Source organism: Drosophila teissieri, chromosome 2R, assembly GCF_016746235.2.
Source record: "Drosophila teissieri strain GT53w chromosome 2R, Prin_Dtei_1.1, whole genome shotgun sequence".
Classification (NCBI taxonomy): Eukaryota; Metazoa; Arthropoda; class Insecta; order Diptera; family Drosophilidae; genus Drosophila; species Drosophila teissieri.
Window position 1 is genome coordinate 12434894 of NC_053030.1, and position 18803 is coordinate 12453696.

General features: G+C 46.0%; 9 protein-coding genes across 12 annotated transcripts; 7 read left to right on the top strand and 2 right to left on the bottom strand.

Moving 5' to 3' along the window:
- The first annotated feature begins 153 nt into the window (after positions 1–153).
- Positions 154–2510, top strand: LOC122613422 (aquaporin-11). 2 transcript variants are annotated; one of them, XM_043787582.1, is made up of 4 exons: positions 154–285; positions 935–1115; positions 1371–1784; positions 1875–2510. In XM_043787582.1, exons 2-4 carry the CDS (start codon positions 938–940, stop codon positions 2075–2077), a joined length of 795 nt encoding a protein of 264 aa, XP_043643517.1. In that variant the 5' UTR covers positions 154–285; positions 935–937; the 3' UTR covers positions 2078–2510. The 2 variants fall into 2 exon arrangements, with proteins under 2 accessions (XP_043643517.1, XP_043643519.1); XM_043787584.1 differs by having other exon boundaries at positions 154–280.
- Positions 2511–3166: 656 nt separating this feature from the next.
- On the top strand, positions 3167–3999 carry LOC122613813. The gene is made up of 4 exons (XM_043788199.1): positions 3167–3369; positions 3429–3535; positions 3596–3734; positions 3861–3999. The coding sequence occupies exons 1-4, from the start codon at positions 3258–3260 to the stop codon at positions 3929–3931; spliced, it is 429 nt and encodes a 142-aa protein (XP_043644134.1). The 5' UTR covers positions 3167–3257; the 3' UTR covers positions 3932–3999.
- LOC122613811 lies at positions 3982–4728 on the top strand. The gene is made up of 4 exons (XM_043788198.1): positions 3982–4123; positions 4175–4329; positions 4391–4526; positions 4621–4728. Exons 1-4 carry the CDS (start codon positions 4015–4017, stop codon positions 4686–4688), a joined length of 468 nt encoding a protein of 155 aa, XP_043644133.1. The 5' UTR covers positions 3982–4014; the 3' UTR covers positions 4689–4728.
- A 151-nt stretch (positions 4729–4879) lies between these two features.
- On the top strand, positions 4880–6407 carry LOC122613810. Its single transcript, XM_043788197.1, has 5 exons — positions 4880–5475; positions 5541–5758; positions 5827–5962; positions 6070–6220; positions 6281–6407. The coding sequence occupies exons 1-4, from the start codon at positions 5367–5369 to the stop codon at positions 6129–6131; spliced, it is 525 nt and encodes a 174-aa protein (XP_043644132.1). The 5' UTR covers positions 4880–5366; the 3' UTR covers positions 6132–6220; positions 6281–6407.
- LOC122613814 lies at positions 6260–7098 on the top strand. The gene is made up of 3 exons (XM_043788200.1): positions 6260–6469; positions 6530–6665; positions 6792–7098. Exons 1-3 carry the CDS (start codon positions 6260–6262, stop codon positions 6863–6865), a joined length of 420 nt encoding a protein of 139 aa, XP_043644135.1. The 3' UTR covers positions 6866–7098.
- Positions 7092–10201, bottom strand: LOC122613809 (serine/threonine-protein kinase PRP4 homolog). Its single transcript, XM_043788196.1, has 5 exons — positions 9962–10201; positions 9612–9887; positions 9361–9551; positions 8720–9304; positions 7092–8660 (listed from the first exon to the last, which is right to left on the bottom strand). Exons 1-5 carry the CDS (start codon positions 9971–9973, stop codon positions 7115–7117), a joined length of 2610 nt encoding a protein of 869 aa, XP_043644131.1. The 5' UTR covers positions 9974–10201; the 3' UTR covers positions 7092–7114.
- A 202-nt stretch (positions 10202–10403) lies between these two features.
- On the top strand, positions 10404–11960 carry LOC122613218. 3 transcript variants are annotated; one of them, XM_043787283.1, is made up of 6 exons: positions 10404–10588; positions 10650–10794; positions 10851–10976; positions 11072–11221; positions 11279–11525; positions 11822–11960. In XM_043787283.1, the coding sequence occupies exons 1-6, from the start codon at positions 10461–10463 to the stop codon at positions 11824–11826; spliced, it is 801 nt and encodes a 266-aa protein (XP_043643218.1). In that variant the 5' UTR covers positions 10404–10460; the 3' UTR covers positions 11827–11960. The 3 variants fall into 3 exon arrangements, with proteins under 3 accessions (XP_043643218.1, XP_043643220.1, XP_043643219.1); XM_043787285.1 differs by having other exon boundaries at positions 10532–10592; XM_043787284.1 differs by having other exon boundaries at positions 10581–10596.
- Positions 11913–14511, top strand: LOC122613217 (origin recognition complex subunit 3). The gene is made up of 4 exons (XM_043787280.1): positions 11913–12053; positions 12116–12913; positions 12980–14217; positions 14282–14511. The coding sequence occupies exons 1-4, from the start codon at positions 12027–12029 to the stop codon at positions 14376–14378; spliced, it is 2160 nt and encodes a 719-aa protein (XP_043643215.1). The 5' UTR covers positions 11913–12026; the 3' UTR covers positions 14379–14511.
- On the bottom strand, positions 14413–18386 carry LOC122613216 (valine--tRNA ligase). The gene is made up of 6 exons (XM_043787279.1): positions 18304–18386; positions 18035–18249; positions 17716–17883; positions 16395–17657; positions 15193–16222; positions 14413–15134 (listed from the first exon to the last, which is right to left on the bottom strand). The coding sequence occupies exons 2-6, from the start codon at positions 18218–18220 to the stop codon at positions 14632–14634; spliced, it is 3150 nt and encodes a 1049-aa protein (XP_043643214.1). The 5' UTR covers positions 18221–18249; positions 18304–18386; the 3' UTR covers positions 14413–14631.
- Between the last annotated feature and the right edge of the window lie 417 nt (positions 18387–18803).

An 18803-nucleotide genomic window follows, 5' to 3' on the forward strand; every position in this document is an offset into this window, starting at 1 on the left:
TGTCTATCGATAAGCCCTGACTGTCGATACATAAGCACTGCCAGTGCTGCCCAGCATCGCACAGCGAACTGCGGTTACATTTCGAAAATGGGCGCTCAAGTGAGATATTACGTCAGGACCCAGTGGATAAATATAGCAGAGCCAGATGATTTCCCGGCGCGCAGAGAGTGATGATCAATAAATAAGGCACTTGTACTAGGCCTCAGTCGTCGCACAGTTCTCGCAGCCTCCCAACGCGGTCCTCCGCCAATTCGTTAATCCAACTCGTCTTTTACAAATTGCGAAGTATGTGCTTACACATGTCCAAAAACTTGAAACATGGAACACGACTAGACGATTGCCAGTACTCAGTTTCTATGTTTCGTAGACAATCGTTGCAGCAGCATCCAAGATTTTCCAACTACTTGTGTTTATTTGGCTTTCTTTTCGCGGTCAAGACTCAGCCAAAACATTTATTTTTAGATATCTCGTTTGTGCACTGCATTCGGAAATAGTTTTTTTGCCCACCAAATGCACTGGTGTGCAATATTTTTCAACATGTAAATTGTTCAAGGTTCTGGCGATAAGAAGGCCTTGATTAAAGGGTCACAAGCATTAGCCATTTAAAAATGTTAGTCGCGGTGGAAATGTATTTTTATTAAATCTTAAAGTAATTTCAGTTTTTTGGAAGTTTATAATATTTCAAATATTTCAAATTTAAAATTTGTTGATCTTGTTGATGATTTGCAGAAATATTCTGAGACCAGTTCAGCATTGAAAACAAAAAAAAGAAGAAATATTATCAAAGAAGGTGTGAAAGCCTAAGGGGGTACTTTTATTATAATATTTTCGATTTAAGTGGTTAACTGATCGGATGTAGCTCTTTTAATGGTTACACTTCAGAATAAAGCAGCTAAAACCAAAAGTATTTAAGAAGTGTCCTTCCAAAACGCAGGACATGTCGACGACAGCGCTCGGGATCAGCGCCCTCTTCATGGTGGGCTGCTGTGCTCTGGCCCAAATCGCTCGGGTGATCTGCCGGCGTCTGGTGACCCGTGAGGGCTTGGTGCCCATCCTGATCAACGAGGCCATCGCCGCCGCCGAGCTGTGCGCCTGCTGCTTCGAGCTTATTATTGGTGAGTAGAAGGCTTGGAAATAGGTTCGTTCAATCGTCGTGTCCTAAGGATGCAAATACTCTTGGTTCTGTAAAAATTACTTATACGCTGCGTATGCCAGCTTGACTATGGATTTAATGGATTTACGCCATACATCATACGCCATATAGCATGAACGTTTTTTGTTTAAGGCAACAGTGCGTATGAGTAATAACCTACGAACTATTAAGTGTGATCATATCATCTGAAGACTTTCGCTTGCAATGCACTCCCCAGTGGCCGACAACTTCGGAGTGTCCATGTACGCCGTCTGCCTGTTCCTGCTGACCATCTGGTGGGGCCGCGTGTGGGGCGACGCCTCCGCCTGCCCCTACACCCACATGGAGGACGTGGTGGAGGGTCGCACCAGCTTCAAGGAGATGGCCCTGCGCAGCTGGGCCGAGCTGATGGGCGGCTGCTGTGTGTACCGCGTGGTGCAGGTCTTCTGGTGGCTGGAGCTGGCCGAGACCCATCGTGGACGGGCGTTCGAGGCCTGCAACGCCGATCTGCAGGTCAGCCCGTACTTGGGGGCGGTCATCGAGGGCGTGGCCACGCTGCTGTGCCGCCTGGCCTCGAAGACGATCAGCGAGAAGGAGCCACGGTTCGGGAGCTACATCGACTCCTTCATCGGCACCAGCCTGGTCGTGGCAGGTGAGTGGCGTAGCGCTTGTTCGATCCGATCCGCCTGCCCACTGCTGGTCTCCTAAGTAGTTTACGCCTTTAACTATGTCCTGCTTGCAGCCTTCAACTTCTCCGGCGGCTACTTCAATCCCGTCCTGGCCACCGCCCTCAAGTGGGGCTGTCGCGGCCACACCCACCTAGAGCACATCATCGTCTACTGGATTGGCGCTTGTGCCGGCGCCGTGCTCTCCATTCCGGTCTTCAAGGTGCCCGCGGTGCGACGCCTTCTGCTCGGCGCAGAGGCGAAGTCGAAGCAGGAATAAGTCAGTCCGAAAGTCAGCCCTTGTATTTCAAGTATCAGCCGATTTCTAGGTAGAAATGGCAGGTCAGTCTAGTGGTAAGGTTTTAGCTCAGTTCTCAGTTCTTAAAGGAAACGATATGGAATGCAAACGTTTGGGACATCGATACCCTCCACCCACTTTCCTCTCACAAAAGAGAACTTCATCGCTCCATGCTGAGGTATATTAAACTGTCAACTGGCGCACATGAACAGAGCGAATCGGGCTTTAATATATACATGGGTAATATATATATATATGTATATAAAGAAGGTACCATATATTTTATATGTTATTCTGTCACTTTGCACTTTGTTCAAAGCAGATTTTTTCCTGCTTTTGGGTTTCAGCTTCTATTTAGTAAGTAGAACTAATTTGTTAATGTTTTGCGAAAAACAATAAAATGTATACAAAATGACATTCAAACTCATTATTTCTGGTTAGTAGCTCTTGGCCACGTGCAACCTCTACCAACTCCGGGATGCCGCCAAAGGGTTTGGTTTCGCGTAGAATTCTCTTTGCGGTTACTTAAAAGGATCGATTCCTTCTCGATGTGCATCGAAGATAGTGGCGGTAGCCTTGCTTATTGGGCTCTTTCCACCTTTTGCTGATCAGCCTAACCGAGCCTAAAACCCCTAAACCCCGACCTAGCCTCTGCCAGCCACGCTGTTGCCAGTGACGAAGCTAAGTGATCGCTCTGTTCGGTACAAGCCAGCACCATGATATTCCACAGCCTAGCTTGACATACAATTTCCACGACACTGCATATTACATATCTTCATTTTTTTGTGCCTGCCTGCTGCCTGATATGCCCTTGCTGGACGCCTCCAAGCCGGTATTCCCCCACTCCGCCATTCTGGCCAGGAGAGGCTCACACAGCCACCGATTTTCCGGAGCAGCATGTTGCTGAAACATATCGGTACCGAACTTATCGGTACCTTTTTGATCCGTGTTGCTAGCAACTAACTGTGAGATACATTTGCTGGTACTAGCGCCCTTACGTTTATAGCCTTTTATAGCCCGTCGATCTCGGAGAAACTTAGCAATCGGATTGGTGACAGAATCAAGTACCCTTGTGAAAATCATTGGAAAACCGAGCAGTTCAAATTCGAGCATCAACTGAAACGTATCATATGCATATATATTTACTTACATATCTGATGCAATGGCTATACCAACCGTAAAGAAATGCTTTTGCCTTGAGCTGAAGTGGGGCGCTCTCATTGCCGCCTTGGTTGACTTAATCTTTGCGGGCTCCATTGTGGGCTATACTGACGGTGAGTTTCATTGAAGTTTCCCAGGGCTAAGGAAAGAAAGAAATGCTCGAGTCTTGCAGGTTTTAGAGATTCCGATGGGGGTATGAATTTCGTCTGGTATGCTGTCGCCTTGGTTCACATTGTCCACATAATCTTCATCATTTTGGTTTTTGTTTCCCTTTGTGTGGTAAGTATTAACTTGCAGACATGACCAACGAGCCTAAGGGTCACTTAAACTATTTTCCAGCCAAACAAAAAACTCGTCATACCTTATTTAATAACTGGAATAATTCGCATAATACTGGATATCATATTTTTCATATTTGCGTGCATAAAAATGGGCGACGATGATATCGTGGCCCTGGTTCTCATCATAATTGACATAGGTAAGTTTTTTCATGTACTCTATATGTTAGAAGAATACATGAGATGGCTTTGATTTTCCTTTAGACTTTATACGAGTAAAATACCTAATAAGTTCAACTTAACACTCTTCTTATCGCTACCCACAGTTCTTGCAGTCATCTTGTGGATCGTTATCTACTCATGGTACAAGAAGCTTGGAGGCTCAGCGGACATATAGATCACTCAGACTACAGCAATACCCGATATAATACGAAAATGATGCCAAGGCCACAAAAGAACACTACTTAAATCGCAATTAGAATGAAGTGTACCATTAGGAAGTGCTGCTGCTGTGAGCTGAGATGGGGAGCCCTGATTATCGTCCTTATAGACATGATTGTGACTGCGGCACTTGTTTTGGAAACTAAGTGTAGGTGATGTTGTGTGATCCGAAACAGTTTGGATGTAATGTGTTCCACAGATTTGGCCTATTATGAAGACTGGTGTATGGATCATAATAATGAGGTTCTTGAGAGCAGCTACTACACTTTAGCCTACTATATGTGGATTATCACACTTTTCATCCACTTTGCCCACTTAATGTCCTGTGTTTTGGTTATTGCCTCTGTTTGGGTGGTAAGTATGTATTCATTTGCAACTGGGAGCAATCGATTTAAGGGACACTCTTCCTCCCCAGCAAACCAAAGAACTGATCATTGCCTATCTAATTACTGGCGCAATTCGCATTGTTTATGACTTGATATTTTTCATTTATGTGTGCGTCGCGATTGGCGATATGATTTTGACCTTGCTCCTCATCGTCGGTGGATTCGGTAAAGCTAATAACTTATCTTTTGCTAACTGACCAGAATTATTAATATTGCTTAATTTAAATAACTTGTTGTTAATTTGCATTTAACCCCACAGGTGTGGCCATTTACTTTTGGGTCGTTGCCTACTCGTGGTTCAAGATGATCCAACGCCCAACAGGCTGAAACTGAAGTACCTCACTTATCGCACCAAGCTTTAGACAATGTATTGAAATAAATTCTAAGTAAACAATTGAAATCGATTACAAATTTATTTTAAATTAGTCCGTCAGCAGCAGCAGTGTGTATTGCCATAGCCTCCAAAACAACCTCGTCATGTTCATCGCTGTGATCCAGTTTTGTTGAATGGGAGTTTCGTCCGCGGAGCTAAAAGGAGTTTGATCTCTTATCTCTGCACAACCAATTTTTGCGCCTCGTCCTGCTTGTCGACTTTTACAGCAAAGTGGTCGATGTTCGCCATCCTGGACAACAGAATATCCTCGAAAATCCTCACCTCCAAGTCGGACTTGACAACGGAGCTTACTTCATCCGTCGGTTCTCGAAGTCGAAGCAGGAATAAGCTAGAAAGTAAACTCTTGTATACCTACTTTCCTCTCTTGTGTTGTGTTATTTTGTCACGCCTTCAGAACTGATCAGCTTCTGGTCTAGTTTCCGGATTATTGAGTTGATCAATGATAAAGCTGATCAATTAGGGTTGCTGAACATCGGTAGAAACCGTATTTCAGTGGTGACCTTTCCTATCACTAGTATTATTTTAGTTATTTGTCAAATTATGTCATGATAAATGATCAGAGTGCTGTCCTGTCAATACTCTAAAAGCTAGTACACTTTGAATTTCCTAAAATGGGCATCGTCGACAAATTCCTTTACTTCTTCGAGCTGAAGTACGGCGTACTCATAGTTGGGTTCGTGGACATTATCCTCAGTATACTCTGCGGGTGCTACCTGCCATGTAAGCACTGGGTTAGCATGGAGGAAGAATGTCGGTGGAATAACCGTGTTGGTCTTCTTCCACAGGGATAAGGCGTAAGGTGGATGACGATGTTTGGATCCTTACAGAGGCGGCGTATACTATTCATGGGCAATCCCTTGCGAAACGTTCGCAGCTGTATAATTTTTATGTTGGTGATGACTTTTACTTCAATAGGTTCGGCTACTCAATGTATATCTTCTGCTTGATTGTCCTCGTTCTTCACATTGGCGCCTCCATACTCATCATTGTTTCCGTACTCTCGGTACGTCCATACACCGTCTTGTCCAAGTCCCCATCCCAACCCCAGAACATCCCCGTTTACTCGCTTAGGAGGAGAAAACAATGGCTGCCCCCTACGTGGCCACTGCCCTGATGCGCTTCGTGGTGCTGCTCCTCATCCTGATTTGGATAGTGACCAAGTCGTTCGACTGCACCACCACTTTTTGGCTGATAGGCCTGAGTCTGTGTAAGTACTCTCAAGTGCCAAGTGCCAAGTGTAAAGGGCCAATCAATCAATCAAAATGACTTTTAAATCACGGCATCAATCTCTCATCATTCTCTTCATCTCTTCAGTTCCAGCCACCTACTTTTGGCTAACAGTCGTGTCTTGGTACAGCCCGTCGACCTCGGAGTAACCTTAGCAATCGGATTGGTGACAGAATCAAGTACCCTTGTGAAAATCATTGGAAAACCGAGCAGTTCAAATTCGAGCATCAACTGAAACGTATCATATACATATATATTTACTTAAATATCTGTTGCAATGGCTATACCAACCTTAAAGAAGTGCTGCTGCCTTAAACTGAAGTGGGGAGCTCTCATTGCCGCCTTGGTTGACTTTATCTTATCGGCCGGGACTCTTGCAGTTTTTGGTGATTCCGATGAGGTTATGAAATACATCTGGTATGCTTTCGCCTTGGTTCTCACTATCCACATAATCTGCATCATTTTGGTTTTTGTTTCCCTTTGTGTGGTAAGTATTAACTTGCAGACATGACGAACGAGCCAAAGGGTCACTTAAACTATTTTCCAGCCAAACAAAAAACTCGTCATACCTTATTTAATAACTGGAATAATTCGCATAATACTGGAAATCATATTTTTCATATTAGTGTGCATAAAAAAGGGCGACGATGTCCTGGTCCTGGTTTCCATCATAATTGGCATAGGTAAGTTTTTTCATGTACTTTATATGTTAGAAGAATGCATGAGATGGCTTTGATTTTCCTTTAGACTTTATACGAGTAAAATACCTAATAAGTTTAACTTAACACTCTTCTTATCGCTACCCACAGTTATTTTAGTCATCTTGTGGTTCGTTATCTACTCATGGTACAAGATGCTTGGAGGCTCAGCGGACTCTGAGTGATCTCAGACTACAGCAATACCCGATATAATACGAAAATGATGCCAAGGCCACAAAAGAACACTACTTAAATCGCAATTAGAATGAAGTGTACCATTAGGAAGTGCTGCTGCTGTGAGCTGAGATGGGGAGCCCTGATTATCGCCCTTATAGACATGATTGTGACTGCAGCAGTTGTTTTGATGGCAGCAAGCTTGATATTATGTATAAATAAATTCTAAGTAAGCAATTAAAAACGATTACAAATTTATTTCATAGTGGTTCGTTAGCAGCAGCAGTGGGTATTTCCGTAGGTGTTGGTTTTCGTCGGCGAGCCCGCCGTTTCACTCTTAAGATGACCTCGTCCTTTATCTGTTCGTACTGGTAATCGGTGTGGCCCAGGGAACAGCGTTTGGTCACAGTTGAGCCATCGTCATGCGGGCTAGCTCCCAAAGTTTTGTCGATGGTGTCATCCAAACTGGCGGCTGGCACCTGCGGCGTACTGTCCATGTTGACTTTTCTCTTTTTCAGCGGGGTTTTCTCCGTGGCCTGCTTCTTTGGCGTCGCCATCGGTGACACAGTCTTTGACTTTGTTTGGGATTTTATGGGACCGCGCTGGTTTGGAGACTGGGTGAGAATCGTGATAAGGCTTTGCTTTGGCGTCTGCGGAGCTCTATTCGACGTTGAGGTCACTACAGTTTCGTCCGGTGACTGCTGGTGCAATTGCTCTAGTGCCATCTCAATGGCGTCTTCTGCAATCCGCATATTCGGATATGTTGGATCTGCTGTGCTCGCCGCATCCTGCTCGTTCGTCAGCATGTCCATCTCAGCTTCCAGAATAACCTCGTCATGTTCATCGCTGTGATCCAGTTTTGTTGAATCGGGCTTGGCGTATAAAACAGTAGCAGACTTAATGGAAGTTTCGTCCGCGGAGCTAAAAGGAGTTTGATCTTTTATCTCTGCACAACCAATGTTTTTGTCCTGTGTGGCTAGGTTCTGCTGATTTGTCATGGAATTTGTGACGGCTGTTGGCGCCTCGTCCTGCTTGTCGACCTTCACAGCAAAGTGGTCGATGTTCGCCATCTTTGGCAACCGAATATCCTCGATAATCCTTACTCCCACGTCGGACTTGACAACTAAGCTTACTTCATCCGTCGGTTCTCGGATATCTTTTCTTGAGCCCACTTTCTCATTCTCATCATGCTGAGATAAAGCGACATCGTCGTTTCTCTCTTCGTTTTTAGCCGTTTCCACAACAGTTTCAACTGCAAATGGCTCTTTTTTGTCTAACTTTGTCTGTGGCTCTTGAGCTTCACTTGCATCCTTGAGCTCGTCCAGCTGTTGCACATCTGCTGGGCAATCTTCTGCTGAAATGTTTTTACATTTTTTAACTATTACAACCTTTTGATTCGACGTCTTATTTAATAGTTCGTGCGCGTGAGTGTCTTTTGCTTGATTCGATAACTTTTTTAAAGGATTTTCGTCTCGTTTATCCAACTCGTTTTTGTTTCTACAAAAATCCTCTGGGTTAATTAAGTTTAGCCCCGGGATAATATCATGTTTTAGAATACAAGCTTCAGAAATTAAACCATCTGTCGGTTGAGTAATATCTTTCGTCTGTACCTTTGCTTCGCTTGAGGAATTTGCATTGGTCTCTGAAGCAGCATCTCTTCGCTTGGAACCGCCTTTCCTAGACGGTTGGGACTCATTTACCAGTTCGGTGGACTCGAGGATCGGGCTCTTGCTGCGTTGGTTATTTGCTTCATCGCCAGTCAGTGTGGTGATGGCTTTTGTTCTTTCTCGTGGCAAATGTATATTGCTACAAAAATCAGATGATGCTAACAACAAATGTAACTTATGTCCCTTTTCTCTACTGACCTGGGCGATGCGGAATGGCTTCGGCGTTTGGCGTGCCGGGAACTGCTTTCTTGACTCCTGTGGTGATCTCCTCGGGAACTATGTTTTGGACTCCGGCTGCGGCTATGGTGTCGATCTCTGGATCTGTGTCTATTTTCTAAACGACGAGTCTGTGCAGTAGATTTTCGATCGGTGGTCTTGGAATGTTCCGGCCTGGGAGACTTGCTTCTTTGGACCGATTTCTTGGCGTCTTCTCTTGCGCTAGATTTCGTTGTGTCATCCTTTGAGGACAACTTCTTGTCATCATCCTTAAAGGTTGGCTTCTTATTATCATCTTTGGATATTGCCCCCCTTTCAACATCTTTTAGGAAGACTTTCTTTGTGTCATCTTTTGTGGTCATCATCTTTCTACCATCTTCTTTAGCGGTGAACTTCTTAGCGCCGTCTTTAGGAGCTGTTTTGAATGGATTTCTATCCGTTTCCATATCCTTTTTGGCATCGATTTTCTTCGATTGAAATTCTATCGGACGCTTACACTCGGGTTCTCTTTCCCCTGGCACTTCAAACGCTCGTGCTCGTTTTCGCCGGAAGCAAACATCGTCCTTTCTGTTGAAGAATGCGTTGTTAGTTAGGAAGCCATGGAGTTGAAAATGCATACATACTCGTTTCGCAGCTCGGAAATCAGTGTCTCTTTTCTCTTAACCTCCGCCTTGGCTGTGTCCAGTAGATTCTGAAGATTAACCTCCATGGTTTTTATCTTCTTTCCGAGTGCCTTATTCTCGGCCTTTAGCGCAACAATTTCGGCCAGCGCCTTTTCGTATTTGGCTTCCCATTCTTGCAGCTCCTTGGTTTTCTGCAAGATGGTAATTCATTAACCAAACTCAGCTCGAAGACTTCCATCTGTAAAACTTACACGATCTTCGTCCTTCTGAAAGTCGTCCAAATCATCGTAGATGTCCAGTTCAAGAGATCTGTCCATTTTCTCGGGCTTTGTTGAACCTGCAGGCGCCATCTCGTACAAATCGTCGTAGATATCCAAATCCATAGATTTATCCTTATCTCTTGACTTCATTCCACCCACGCCCTGATCTTCCAGATCCATCAAATCCTCCATGGCTTCGGGTAGCCCCAGTTCCTCACTGGATTTCGCGTTCCCCTTCACGATGGCATCTGTTTTTTCTTGGCTTCCCTTCAAACGAGCATATTTACAATTAATAATGATTGATGGAGTTACAGTTGTTAAATAGTTACTTTGTTGTTTACCTGGTCAGCCATAAATTAAACCAATTTCGAGTCACAAAAGAACTCAAATGGTCTTGATTTCCCTTTCAGAAATACAAAAACGCCACTAAAGTTTAATGTTCCGTGTCCTGTCCACTTCCTCGGATATTGCATGCGATTCGATAGCCCGGTGGGTATTTGTATTAATGAAAAATGAACTATTATTATTATTCTAATGAATATTGTTGGAATATTCCGTGTTGCCGCCAATCGATAGCCGAAGATGCGGTTGCCAATCGGAAGCAACAGCTGACCGCCTTGAACGATAGGCAATCTGAGGGTCGATATCGATTGCTAGCTGGCAAATTGTTTGGCGGTAGACAAATAATTTAAAAACATCTTCCTTTCAAGTTCAAACTCTTACGAGTTTTCCCATTATTATGATTTTAAAATCAATCTAGTTCACATTCCCCAATACTCAATTTTCTATTTCCTTCAAACAAAAGTAAATAAATACATAAATACCTAGGAACACTACATAATGGCAGAGGCTCCAGAAAAAAGTTCTTACTACAAGAGGGAAAGAAGAAAGTTCGCCCTGATCACTTACCTACTTACCGCGATATTCTTGATCGTGGCGCTTTTGCAATGGGCCCTTTTCCGCTTTTTGTACGTACGTATGTATTTGCCAAATCTATTTTATCCTCATACCACTTTCTTTTATTTTCAGAAACTCTTTAAATGTATTTTTTACTTCATACTATTGGTTAAGCTGCTTGTTTTTTGGAATAGGCCTGGTACTCCTCGTTCTTTTCATATTCTTTGAGGTACTGCGCTTTAATAAAATGGTAAATTGGTTGTTTGCAGTTCTAATTGTAAGTCTACAACGTGATTTGCCGTCTGGGTGCCAATTCGAACTTATTTTTCCCAGTTGGAATTCATTGTGCTGGGAATCGCACCGCTGGTTGTCCGCCACTATAAGTATCAGTTCCTCTTTAGCTTCCTCATATGGACCGTAGTCCTGGCACTCTTTATTGTCTGCGGTTCTTTTCTTCCGGTAAGAAGTGTTCCTAATGTATTCTATAATTTTAAGTATCAAGCTATAGTTCCATCCAAATTAAATGCCTTCTGTTCCAATCTTTTATTGTTAAGCTTGATCTTACTTTGGACGTGGTGGTGCTATTTGTGCTCGCTGTGGTATCCATTATCGGCGCCATATACTTTGTGATGCTTTACATCGTGGCTAATGTCGCTTACTCGTTCATCATCGCCCGGTGCTTTATCGTCATCAGCATCTTGATGGTTAGCACTATATCAGATTTTGCATTTTTTTTCTGTCATTAATTTTCGCACTTCCAGTTTGTGATGTATCACGCGCAGATTATAAATGGTGGAAGGTTTGCAGAGATGCGCACGAAGGACTACTTCCTGGCAGCAATCATACTGTTCCTCGATTTCCTGCTCCTCTACCTCTTCTCCTTCCAAATGGCTCCAAAATGGTCGGATCTTTGCGACCGCGAACGTTCAATAAACTTGGTGCTCTTCAGAGACTCTACCACTTCGAATCCCCCAAAATGGTGGTATACGAGGACCTCGTCGACGGAGGGTATGATAACGAATTGATATTTCGCTTTAGCTAATATTTGTTTTATGGTGCTTTGGACTTTTTATATACAATCGGGATAATTCATTTATTAAGAAAAATATTACTAGCAATTTTTAACTAGATTTCATTATTTTTTGAAATCTATACTTATTAAAATATTTTCTTTATTTATATATTTTTTTTAATTTAAAGGTAATGTAAGGTAAGGTTAATGTAAAGGTTTACAAATATCAATAATAATATTTAAAAATAATAATAAATTAAATTTTTTATATTTTGTTTCCTTTAATCTGCAGGTTAAGGTACCAGCCCCTAAATTCGTTAGCCAACACTGCCGCCTATTTGGCGCCAAACACAGCAGCCAGCTGATTTCATTTCGCGTTCCTACCGGTGAAGAAACTTTAATTGGCACAGAGCTGACCTAAACAAATAAATAAATAAACGCAACCCGGCGACTTAAAGACACCACCACATCGGGCTGCAGTCAGTGTATAGCCAGCGATGGACCCCACCATTTCAGTGTCCAAGGTGAGTGGCTTTGGCTCCCAAACTGGATATTGATGTTTAACTTCGTATTGTTTTGCTTGTAGGGTTGTTTTGTCTACAAAAATGGCGCTACGAGAGCCGGGAAAAAGGCGGCCGGCAAGCGGAAGCGTCCTGCCGCGGAATCCAGTGGCCTTCTGGGTCAGGAGGTAGTGCAGCAGCCCTTCTATGAGGAATACCGCAACACCTGGAATCAGGTAAACGATCACATCGCTGATCTGCAGCACCGCAGCTATGCCCGCACTCTGGAGCAACTGGTCGACTTTGTGGTGGGCCAGGCAGAACGTGCCACCCCGGACGAGGTGCTGCCCACCGCCGCCTTGTTAACGGGCATCAATCAACCGGATCATCTCAGCCAGTTCACGGCCCTTACACAGCGACTCCATGCCCAACGTGCTGCAATGGTCTGTGTGATGCAGTCGAGGGATTGCGCCACTCTGAAGGCTGCCGTGGAGTCATTGGTTTTTGGGCTCGTAGAAGATGATGCGGAAGTAGAGCAGATGGATGACGCGGACGAGGATGGCGCCGAACGGGATCGCAAGCGATTACGTCGATCGCAGTGCACCATGAAGCAGCTTAAGTCCTGGTACTCAAACAACTTTGACTCGGAACGGAAACGTCGCCAGCTGGTCATCATCCTTCCCGACTTTGAGTGCTTCAACGCAAGCGTGCTGCAGGATCTCATCCTCATCCTCAGTGCCCACTGCGGCTCACTTCCATTCGTCCTGGTCCTGGGAGTGGCCACGGCCATGACAGCAGTGCACGGAACACTTCCCTACCACGTGAGCAGCAAGATTCGTCTAAGGGTTTTCCAGACTCAAGCTGCTCCAACGGGCCTCAATGAGGTAATATCCACTTGTGGATAGGTGTGGTCTTATTTATGTGGTAATCGATTGCTTACCCACTTTTAGGTGCTCGATAAAGTTCTGCTGTCACCCAAGTACGCTTTCCACCTTTCCGGAAAGACATTCAAGTTCCTGACTCACATCTTCTTATACTACGATTTCTCAAATCACGGCTTTATTCAGGGCTTCAAGTACTGCCTGATGGAACACTTCTTTGGTGGAAATGCCTTTGCGCTTTGCACGGATTATAGCAAAGCCTTGGGACGCATAAAGCAGCTGTCCCACGAGGATATGGAAACCATCAGAAGGCTCCCATCGTTTCGTCCGTACGTCGAGCAGATCAATGATTGCAAACGCATCATAGCCGTGCTCACCGACGATGACTACCTAAAGAAGAAACTACCGCAGTTGCTGCGCGACTGCCTGCTCCACTTCCTGCTCTTTCGCTGCTCCCTGGAGTTTCTTACAGAGCTTGTTGGGGATCTGCCGCGCTGCCCTCTCGGAAAGCTGCGTCGAGAACTGTATGTTAACTGTCTTAATCGAGCGGTCATTTCGACCCCGGAGTACAAGGAGTGCCAGCAGATGCTTAGCTTTCTGTCCAAGGACGAATTTGTCGCTAAGGTAAGCCGATCCCTGGAAAGGACTGAGCAGTTCCTAGTTGAAGAAATGGCTCCGCTGGAATTGGGCGAGGCGTGCACTGCTGTGCTGAGACCTAAGCTAGAAGCTATACGCCTTTCTGTGGACGAAGTGGTCAAGGCCACCATGGCGACAGTAACAGCGACATCGCCCAACGAAACAAGCAAGCCAACAGACCATCTGACTCCGGTGGCCTCGCGTCAGGAACTGAAAGATCAGCTTTTGCAGCGCAGCAAAGAGGACAAGATGCGGCATCAGCTGAACACACCCACCACCCAATTCGCACGGGCTCTGCAGAAGACTCTACAGCTTATCGAAACACAGATTGTCCAGGCACATCTTCGTCCGCTGCAGGATGCACCACCTATTCACGAACTTTTTGTGTTCAGCGACATTGCAACCGTGCGGCGCAACATAATTGGTGCCCCGCGGGCTGCACTGCACACTGCCCTAAATAATCCACATTTTTACATGCAGTGCAAGTGCTGCGAGCTGCAAGATCAGTCGCTGCTGGTTGGCACGCTGCCCGATCTCTCCGTGGTTTACAAGCTGCACCTGGAGTGCGGTCGCATGATCAACCTTTTCGATTGGCTGCAGGCCTTTCGATCAGTTGTCAGTGGCAGCGACAACGAGGATGTGGCCCAGGAGCAAATCGATCCCCAGATCCAGTAAGTTCACAATTAGATTCCTCTCCGTATACCATTAATTTCTTTTGATGTTTCCCTCAACCAGAGCCCGATTCACACGTGCCGTAGCCGAGTTGCAGTTCCTGGGGTACATTAAGATGTCAAAGCGCAAGACGGATCATGCCACCCGATTAACCTGGTAGCTCGGGATATGAAGAACCAAAATCCCTTTGCGAATTTTACTTTAATATTTATTTATATTGGGGCAAATTTCATGTGTGGGACGTTATAAATAAATAAAACATCAATCGATTTGTCTACTCTGTTCGAAATGCATTAACTTTGTTTGCGATTAAAGCGCGTTCTTGTATTTTTAAGTAAAGCGCAGCAGCTGGCAGGGCAAGCGTGCTAAATATCAATTATCAGTGATCCCGACTAGCGGTTACTGCCCCCTGTTCACATCAGTTTCAGAGTCTCGATGGCGGCAGCGATGCGTTCGATCTCTGCGCGCGATTCGGAAAGTTTTGTCTCGTTGGCCTCCTGCACCTCGGCGGGAACCTTAGTTGCGTAGTCGGCGGCCTGGATGGCCTGTGTCAGCTTGCCCACCGTCTGCACCAGCTGGTCGCTCTTCTTCTGCAGCTTGGCGATCTCCTTGTCCGCCTCCACGAGTCCCTTGAGCAGCAGGTGCACCTCGCACTGGCCCGTCACGGTCAGGATCGCACAGCCCTGGGGTGCGGGGCTGTCGAAGACCACCTTGGAGCAGTAGGAGATGGTGGCCAGATCGCTGGCGTATCGTTTGAGTATTTCACTGGGCACCGAATCCGTACACACTATATACACCTCGGTTTTAGCCTTGTTCGGCAGATTGTAGTCGGAACGGGCAGAGCGGATAATTCGCGCCGCCTTCTGCACAAATTCCACGTCCGACTCTATTTTTGTGCTGCGCCAAGATGTATTGCCTAGGTATAGCGAAATTAAAATAAATTGAATTGCATCAGGTATTCAAATGCGACTTACTGGGATAGCTAGCCACGCAAATGCTAGGAGCAGGGTTTGCCCTTGGAAGCCGTTGGTAGAGTTCCTCCGTGATAAAAGGCATGAATGGAGAGAGCAGGCGAAGACCATAATCTAGACATACGTAGAGTGTGCGCCTGGCGGCGGCCTGCTGCGCCTCGCTGCCGCTCTGGAAGATCGGTTTGAGGCACTCTAGATACACGTCGCACAGATCGTAGAGCCAGAATGCGTAGCAGGCGCTGGTCGCTGCAGCAAAGTCGTAGGACTCAAAGCCGGTGTTGCAGGCTTCAATGGCTGCTGCCAAGCGTGACAGGATCCAGGCGTCCATCTGGTTGATCGCTTCAGAGGCACTCAGCTCCGTGTCAAACTTCTCAGAGCCGGTGAAGTACAGCAGGGCGAACTTGGTGGCGTTCCACAGCTTGTTGCAGAAGAAACGATATCCCAGAACGCGGTTAATGTCCAGGTTGATGTCGCGCGCCTGCGTGATGTAGGCGCACAGCGCGAATCGAAGGGCATCCGAACCGCACTCGGGAATTCCCTGCGGGTAATCCTGCTTCTGTCCAGCCTTAGCCTTTTCGATCTCCCGAGGATCCAGGTTGGAGCCCACAAGTTGAGCATGGAGCCCCTCGAGCGTAATGCCACGAATAACATCCATTGGATCGATAACATTTCCCAATGACTTGGACATCTTACGTCCATGCGCATCCCTCACCATGGGGTGAAGGTAAACCTCCTTAAACGGCAGTTTGCCCAGCAGCTTCTGTCCAAAGAATACCATGCGAGCCACCCAGAAGAAGAGAATGTCGTGACCCGTCTCCAGAAGCGATGTGGGATAGAACGTCTTCAGATCCTTAGTCTGGTCTGGCCAGCCAAAAACGGAGAAGGGAAAGATACCCGAACTGAACCACGTGTCCAGGACATCTTCGTCTTGTTTCAGAACTATCTTGTTGGCGTCCACTCCGAATCGTTCGGCTGCCTTGGTCAGGGCCTCCGCCTCGGTGCGTGCGACAATCCAGTACTGTTCGTCGTCGTTCTAAGAAGAAGACAAATAATAAAATTGTAGTACGTCTAATTTAAGTGTATATCTATAATTTAGGGAATTGTGTTTTGGCTATTTACGCACCACTGTTCCATGAGCAGACTGAGAAATCCAACGTAATATATTACCCACATATAATGCTATTACCCACAACCGATTTACTCACCGATCCGGTTTGGAGAGAAGGGTCGGTGAAGCTGACATGGTATGCCGGAATCCGGTGACCCCACCAAAGCTGCCTCGACACGCACCAATCACGGATACCGTCCATCCAGTGGTACCACGTCTTGGTGTGGTGTTCCGGTATGATCTTCAGTTCGCCGGAGCGCACTGCCTCAGTGGCTGAGGCGGCCATGTCCGAGCAGCTAACATACCACTGCGGCTTAATCAGCGGCTCCACAACGTCCTTGGAGCGACTGCAAATGGGCACCACCATCGGATTGTTTAGAGTCTCGCGGTAGAGATTCAGGGCCTTAAGCTTCTCCAGGATTTTCTTGCGGCACTCGAATCGCTTCATTCCAGTGAACTCTCCGTAGTCACCGATTATGTAGCCGTCGTCGTTGAAGATTGTAATGAAGGGCAAATTGCAGCGCTTGCCCACCTCGTAATCGTTGGGATCGTGGGCCGGGGTGATCTTCACGGCACCCGTACCGAAAGCCATGTCCACGAACTCGTCACAGACGATTGGCAGGCGGCGCGTGGAGAACGGATGGACTACGAACTTGCCATGCAGGTGCTTGTACCGATCGTCTTGGGGATGCACAGCCACAGCTGTATCACCCAGCATAGTCTCGATACGGGTGGTGGCTACAATGATCTCCTCGTCAGTGCCTTCCACCTTGTAGGCGAACTTTATCAGAACACCGAACTCCACCTTGTCCTCGTATCCGGGAATCGAGAGGAATGTGCGACCGGGAATCTCCACCTTGTCCACCTCAATATCTGATATGGCCGATCGCAGTGTGCACGACCAATTGACCAGTCGGGAGCTACGGTAGATGCTGCCCTCCTCGTGCAATCGGACGAAAGCCTCGGTAACGGCGCGGCAGAGCTTGGGGTCCATGGTGAAGGCCACTCGGGACCAGTCATAGGAGGAGCCCAGGGACTTCAGCTGCTCATAGATGCGACCACCTTTTTCCCGACGCCAGTCCCAGATCCGCTCAATGAACTTTTCGCGACCAAGATCGTGCCTCGATAGCTTCTCATCGCGCCACAAAAGCTTCTCCACCACCACCTGGGTGGCGATGCCGGCGTGGTCGCAACCAGGCACCCACAAAGTGGTACGTCCCTTCATGCGGTGGTACCGCGTGATGGCGTCCTCGATGGCGTTGGTCAGGGCGTGGCCCAAATGCAAGGAGCCCGTTACATTTGGTGGTGGAATGATCATCACAAAATTGCCATTGGGATTGGGGGCGTCAATCGATGCACGCTAAAAGATCAAGCTGTATTAGAAACCTGAATTTTTAACAAGAAATGGATGAACTTACTCCGTACTCGGGCGTGAAGAAGCCCTCCTTCTCCCACCAGCTGTACCACTGTGCCTCCACGAACCGTGGACTGTAGGCATCGGGCAAGGCTCCACTCAGATCCTTCTTCTCCCCGGGCGCTGTTTGGGCCGTATACACGGCAGCCTCTTTCACCTCCTTGGTGCGCTTCTGCAAAGGAAGGTAATTCAAGCATTACATTTAAGTGGCACTCGCTTTCACCAGTAACAATGGGCAGCAATTACTGCCTCTCACTTGGCCACATAACCTCGATTTGGGACCTCAAAATAGGAGGCACTTTCAAAATGAATACATCACTAACCTCGGGCTTCTCCTTTTTGTCGCCCGCTGCTGGAGCAGCTGCGGCCTTCTTATCCAGCTTCGCCTGTAGCTTGGCCAGCTTTTCCGCCTTCAGACGCTCCTTCTCCAGTTGCTTGGCCGTCTTGGGAGGATCACCACCGGCTGCGGCTGGTGCGTTGGCATCGTTCTGCTGTTCAGCCTCGGGCATTTTGATTTAGGGTGATCTCAGGAGTAAATCTGGATAGTGCAACCGTTAGTCAAGTGATGAAATGGACGGAGTACATTACTCACATGCAGTTGAACTGGAGTCGCAGAAAAACAGATGAAAACGTGTGCAGTTTGTGGCCAGGGTTGCCAACATATACTTTCATTTTAAATTCCATTTGACAAAAACTATACATTGTTTTAAATATATATTATTATGTATTTATTTTATTTATTCCTATTGAAATTTTAATATAAAATTGATTTTTTATATAATTTTGTTTCAATATTTATTTATTTTCAAAACAAAAATAATCTATCATTCTTTAAAATACAAGTATGGCAACCACTTAGAATTTAATGTTCTAATAGCTAAGTACGATATAAATTATTTAATAGTTATCTAATTTTTCAGTGCGAGAATTATTTGAAGTAGTTAAAGGAATCTATAGTTACTTAATAATTCCAAATCAAATCCAATTCCAAACATAAAGATTATTTTTTAAATGGCTTATATTGCAACAAGTTTTCAACAAATTCAGTTCAATCAGTTTAGCATCTCTGTCGGATTTCGATAGGCCTGCTCA

Excerpts from the sequence above, each read along its gene's own strand:
- LOC122613814 (XM_043788200.1), top strand. The coding sequence starts at position 6,260 with ATGGCTATACCAACCTTAAAGAAGTGCTGCTGCCTTAAACTGAAGTGG. Across the intron at positions 6,470-6,529 it reads TTTTTGTTTCCCTTTGTGTG|CCAAACAAAAAACTCGTCAT; the intron begins GTAAGTATTAAC and ends ACTATTTTCCAG. Across the intron at positions 6,666-6,791 it reads TTCCATCATAATTGGCATAG|TTATTTTAGTCATCTTGTGG; the intron begins GTAAGTTTTTTC and ends CGCTACCCACAG.
- LOC122613422 (XM_043787582.1), top strand. The coding sequence starts at position 938 with ATGTCGACGACAGCGCTCGGGATCAGCGCCCTCTTCATGGTGGGCTGC. Across the intron at positions 1,116-1,370 it reads CTGCTTCGAGCTTATTATTG|TGGCCGACAACTTCGGAGTG; the intron begins GTGAGTAGAAGG and ends TGCACTCCCCAG. Across the intron at positions 1,785-1,874 it reads CACCAGCCTGGTCGTGGCAG|CCTTCAACTTCTCCGGCGGC; the intron begins GTGAGTGGCGTA and ends TCCTGCTTGCAG.
- LOC122613218 (XM_043787283.1), top strand. The coding sequence starts at position 10,461 with ATGGCAGAGGCTCCAGAAAAAAGTTCTTACTACAAGAGGGAAAGAAGA. Across the intron at positions 10,795-10,850 it reads GGTTGTTTGCAGTTCTAATT|TTGGAATTCATTGTGCTGGG; the intron begins GTAAGTCTACAA and ends TATTTTTCCCAG. Across the intron at positions 10,977-11,071 it reads TCTGCGGTTCTTTTCTTCCG|CTTGATCTTACTTTGGACGT; the intron begins GTAAGAAGTGTT and ends TTTATTGTTAAG.
- LOC122613813 (XM_043788199.1), top strand. The coding sequence starts at position 3,258 with ATGGCTATACCAACCGTAAAGAAATGCTTTTGCCTTGAGCTGAAGTGG. Across the intron at positions 3,370-3,428 it reads CATTGTGGGCTATACTGACG|GTTTTAGAGATTCCGATGGG; the intron begins GTGAGTTTCATT and ends CGAGTCTTGCAG. Across the intron at positions 3,536-3,595 it reads TTTTTGTTTCCCTTTGTGTG|CCAAACAAAAAACTCGTCAT; the intron begins GTAAGTATTAAC and ends ACTATTTTCCAG.
- LOC122613809 (XM_043788196.1), bottom strand. Across the intron at positions 9,552-9,611 it reads TTCAGAAGGACGAAGATCGT|AAAACCAAGGAGCTGCAAGA; the intron begins GTAAGTTTTACA and ends ACCATCTTGCAG. Across the intron at positions 9,305-9,360 it reads ATTTCCGAGCTGCGAAACGA|AAAGGACGATGTTTGCTTCC; the intron begins GTATGTATGCAT and ends ATTCTTCAACAG.
- LOC122613216 (XM_043787279.1), bottom strand. The coding sequence starts at position 18,220 with ATGCCCGAGGCTGAACAGCAGAACGATGCCAACGCACCAGCCGCAGCC. Across the intron at positions 17,884-18,034 it reads ACAAAAAGGAGAAGCCCGAG|AAGCGCACCAAGGAGGTGAA; the intron begins GTTAGTGATGTA and ends CTTCCTTTGCAG. Across the intron at positions 17,658-17,715 it reads TCTTCACGCCCGAGTACGGA|CGTGCATCGATTGACGCCCC; the intron begins GTAAGTTCATCC and ends TTGATCTTTTAG.
- LOC122613217 (XM_043787280.1), top strand. The coding sequence starts at position 12,027 with ATGGACCCCACCATTTCAGTGTCCAAG. Across the intron at positions 12,054-12,115 it reads CCACCATTTCAGTGTCCAAG|GGTTGTTTTGTCTACAAAAA; the intron begins GTGAGTGGCTTT and ends TTTTGCTTGTAG. Across the intron at positions 12,914-12,979 it reads CTCCAACGGGCCTCAATGAG|GTGCTCGATAAAGTTCTGCT; the intron begins GTAATATCCACT and ends ACCCACTTTTAG.
- LOC122613810 (XM_043788197.1), top strand. The coding sequence starts at position 5,367 with ATGGGCATCGTCGACAAATTCCTTTACTTCTTCGAGCTGAAGTACGGC. Across the intron at positions 5,476-5,540 it reads CTGCGGGTGCTACCTGCCAT|GGATAAGGCGTAAGGTGGAT; the intron begins GTAAGCACTGGG and ends CTTCTTCCACAG. Across the intron at positions 5,963-6,069 it reads GCTGATAGGCCTGAGTCTGT|TTCCAGCCACCTACTTTTGG; the intron begins GTAAGTACTCTC and ends TCATCTCTTCAG.
- LOC122613811 (XM_043788198.1), top strand. The coding sequence starts at position 4,015 with ATGAAGTGTACCATTAGGAAGTGCTGCTGCTGTGAGCTGAGATGGGGA. Across the intron at positions 4,124-4,174 it reads ACTTGTTTTGGAAACTAAGT|ATTTGGCCTATTATGAAGAC; the intron begins GTAGGTGATGTT and ends TGTGTTCCACAG. Across the intron at positions 4,527-4,620 it reads CCTCATCGTCGGTGGATTCG|GTGTGGCCATTTACTTTTGG; the intron begins GTAAAGCTAATA and ends TTAACCCCACAG.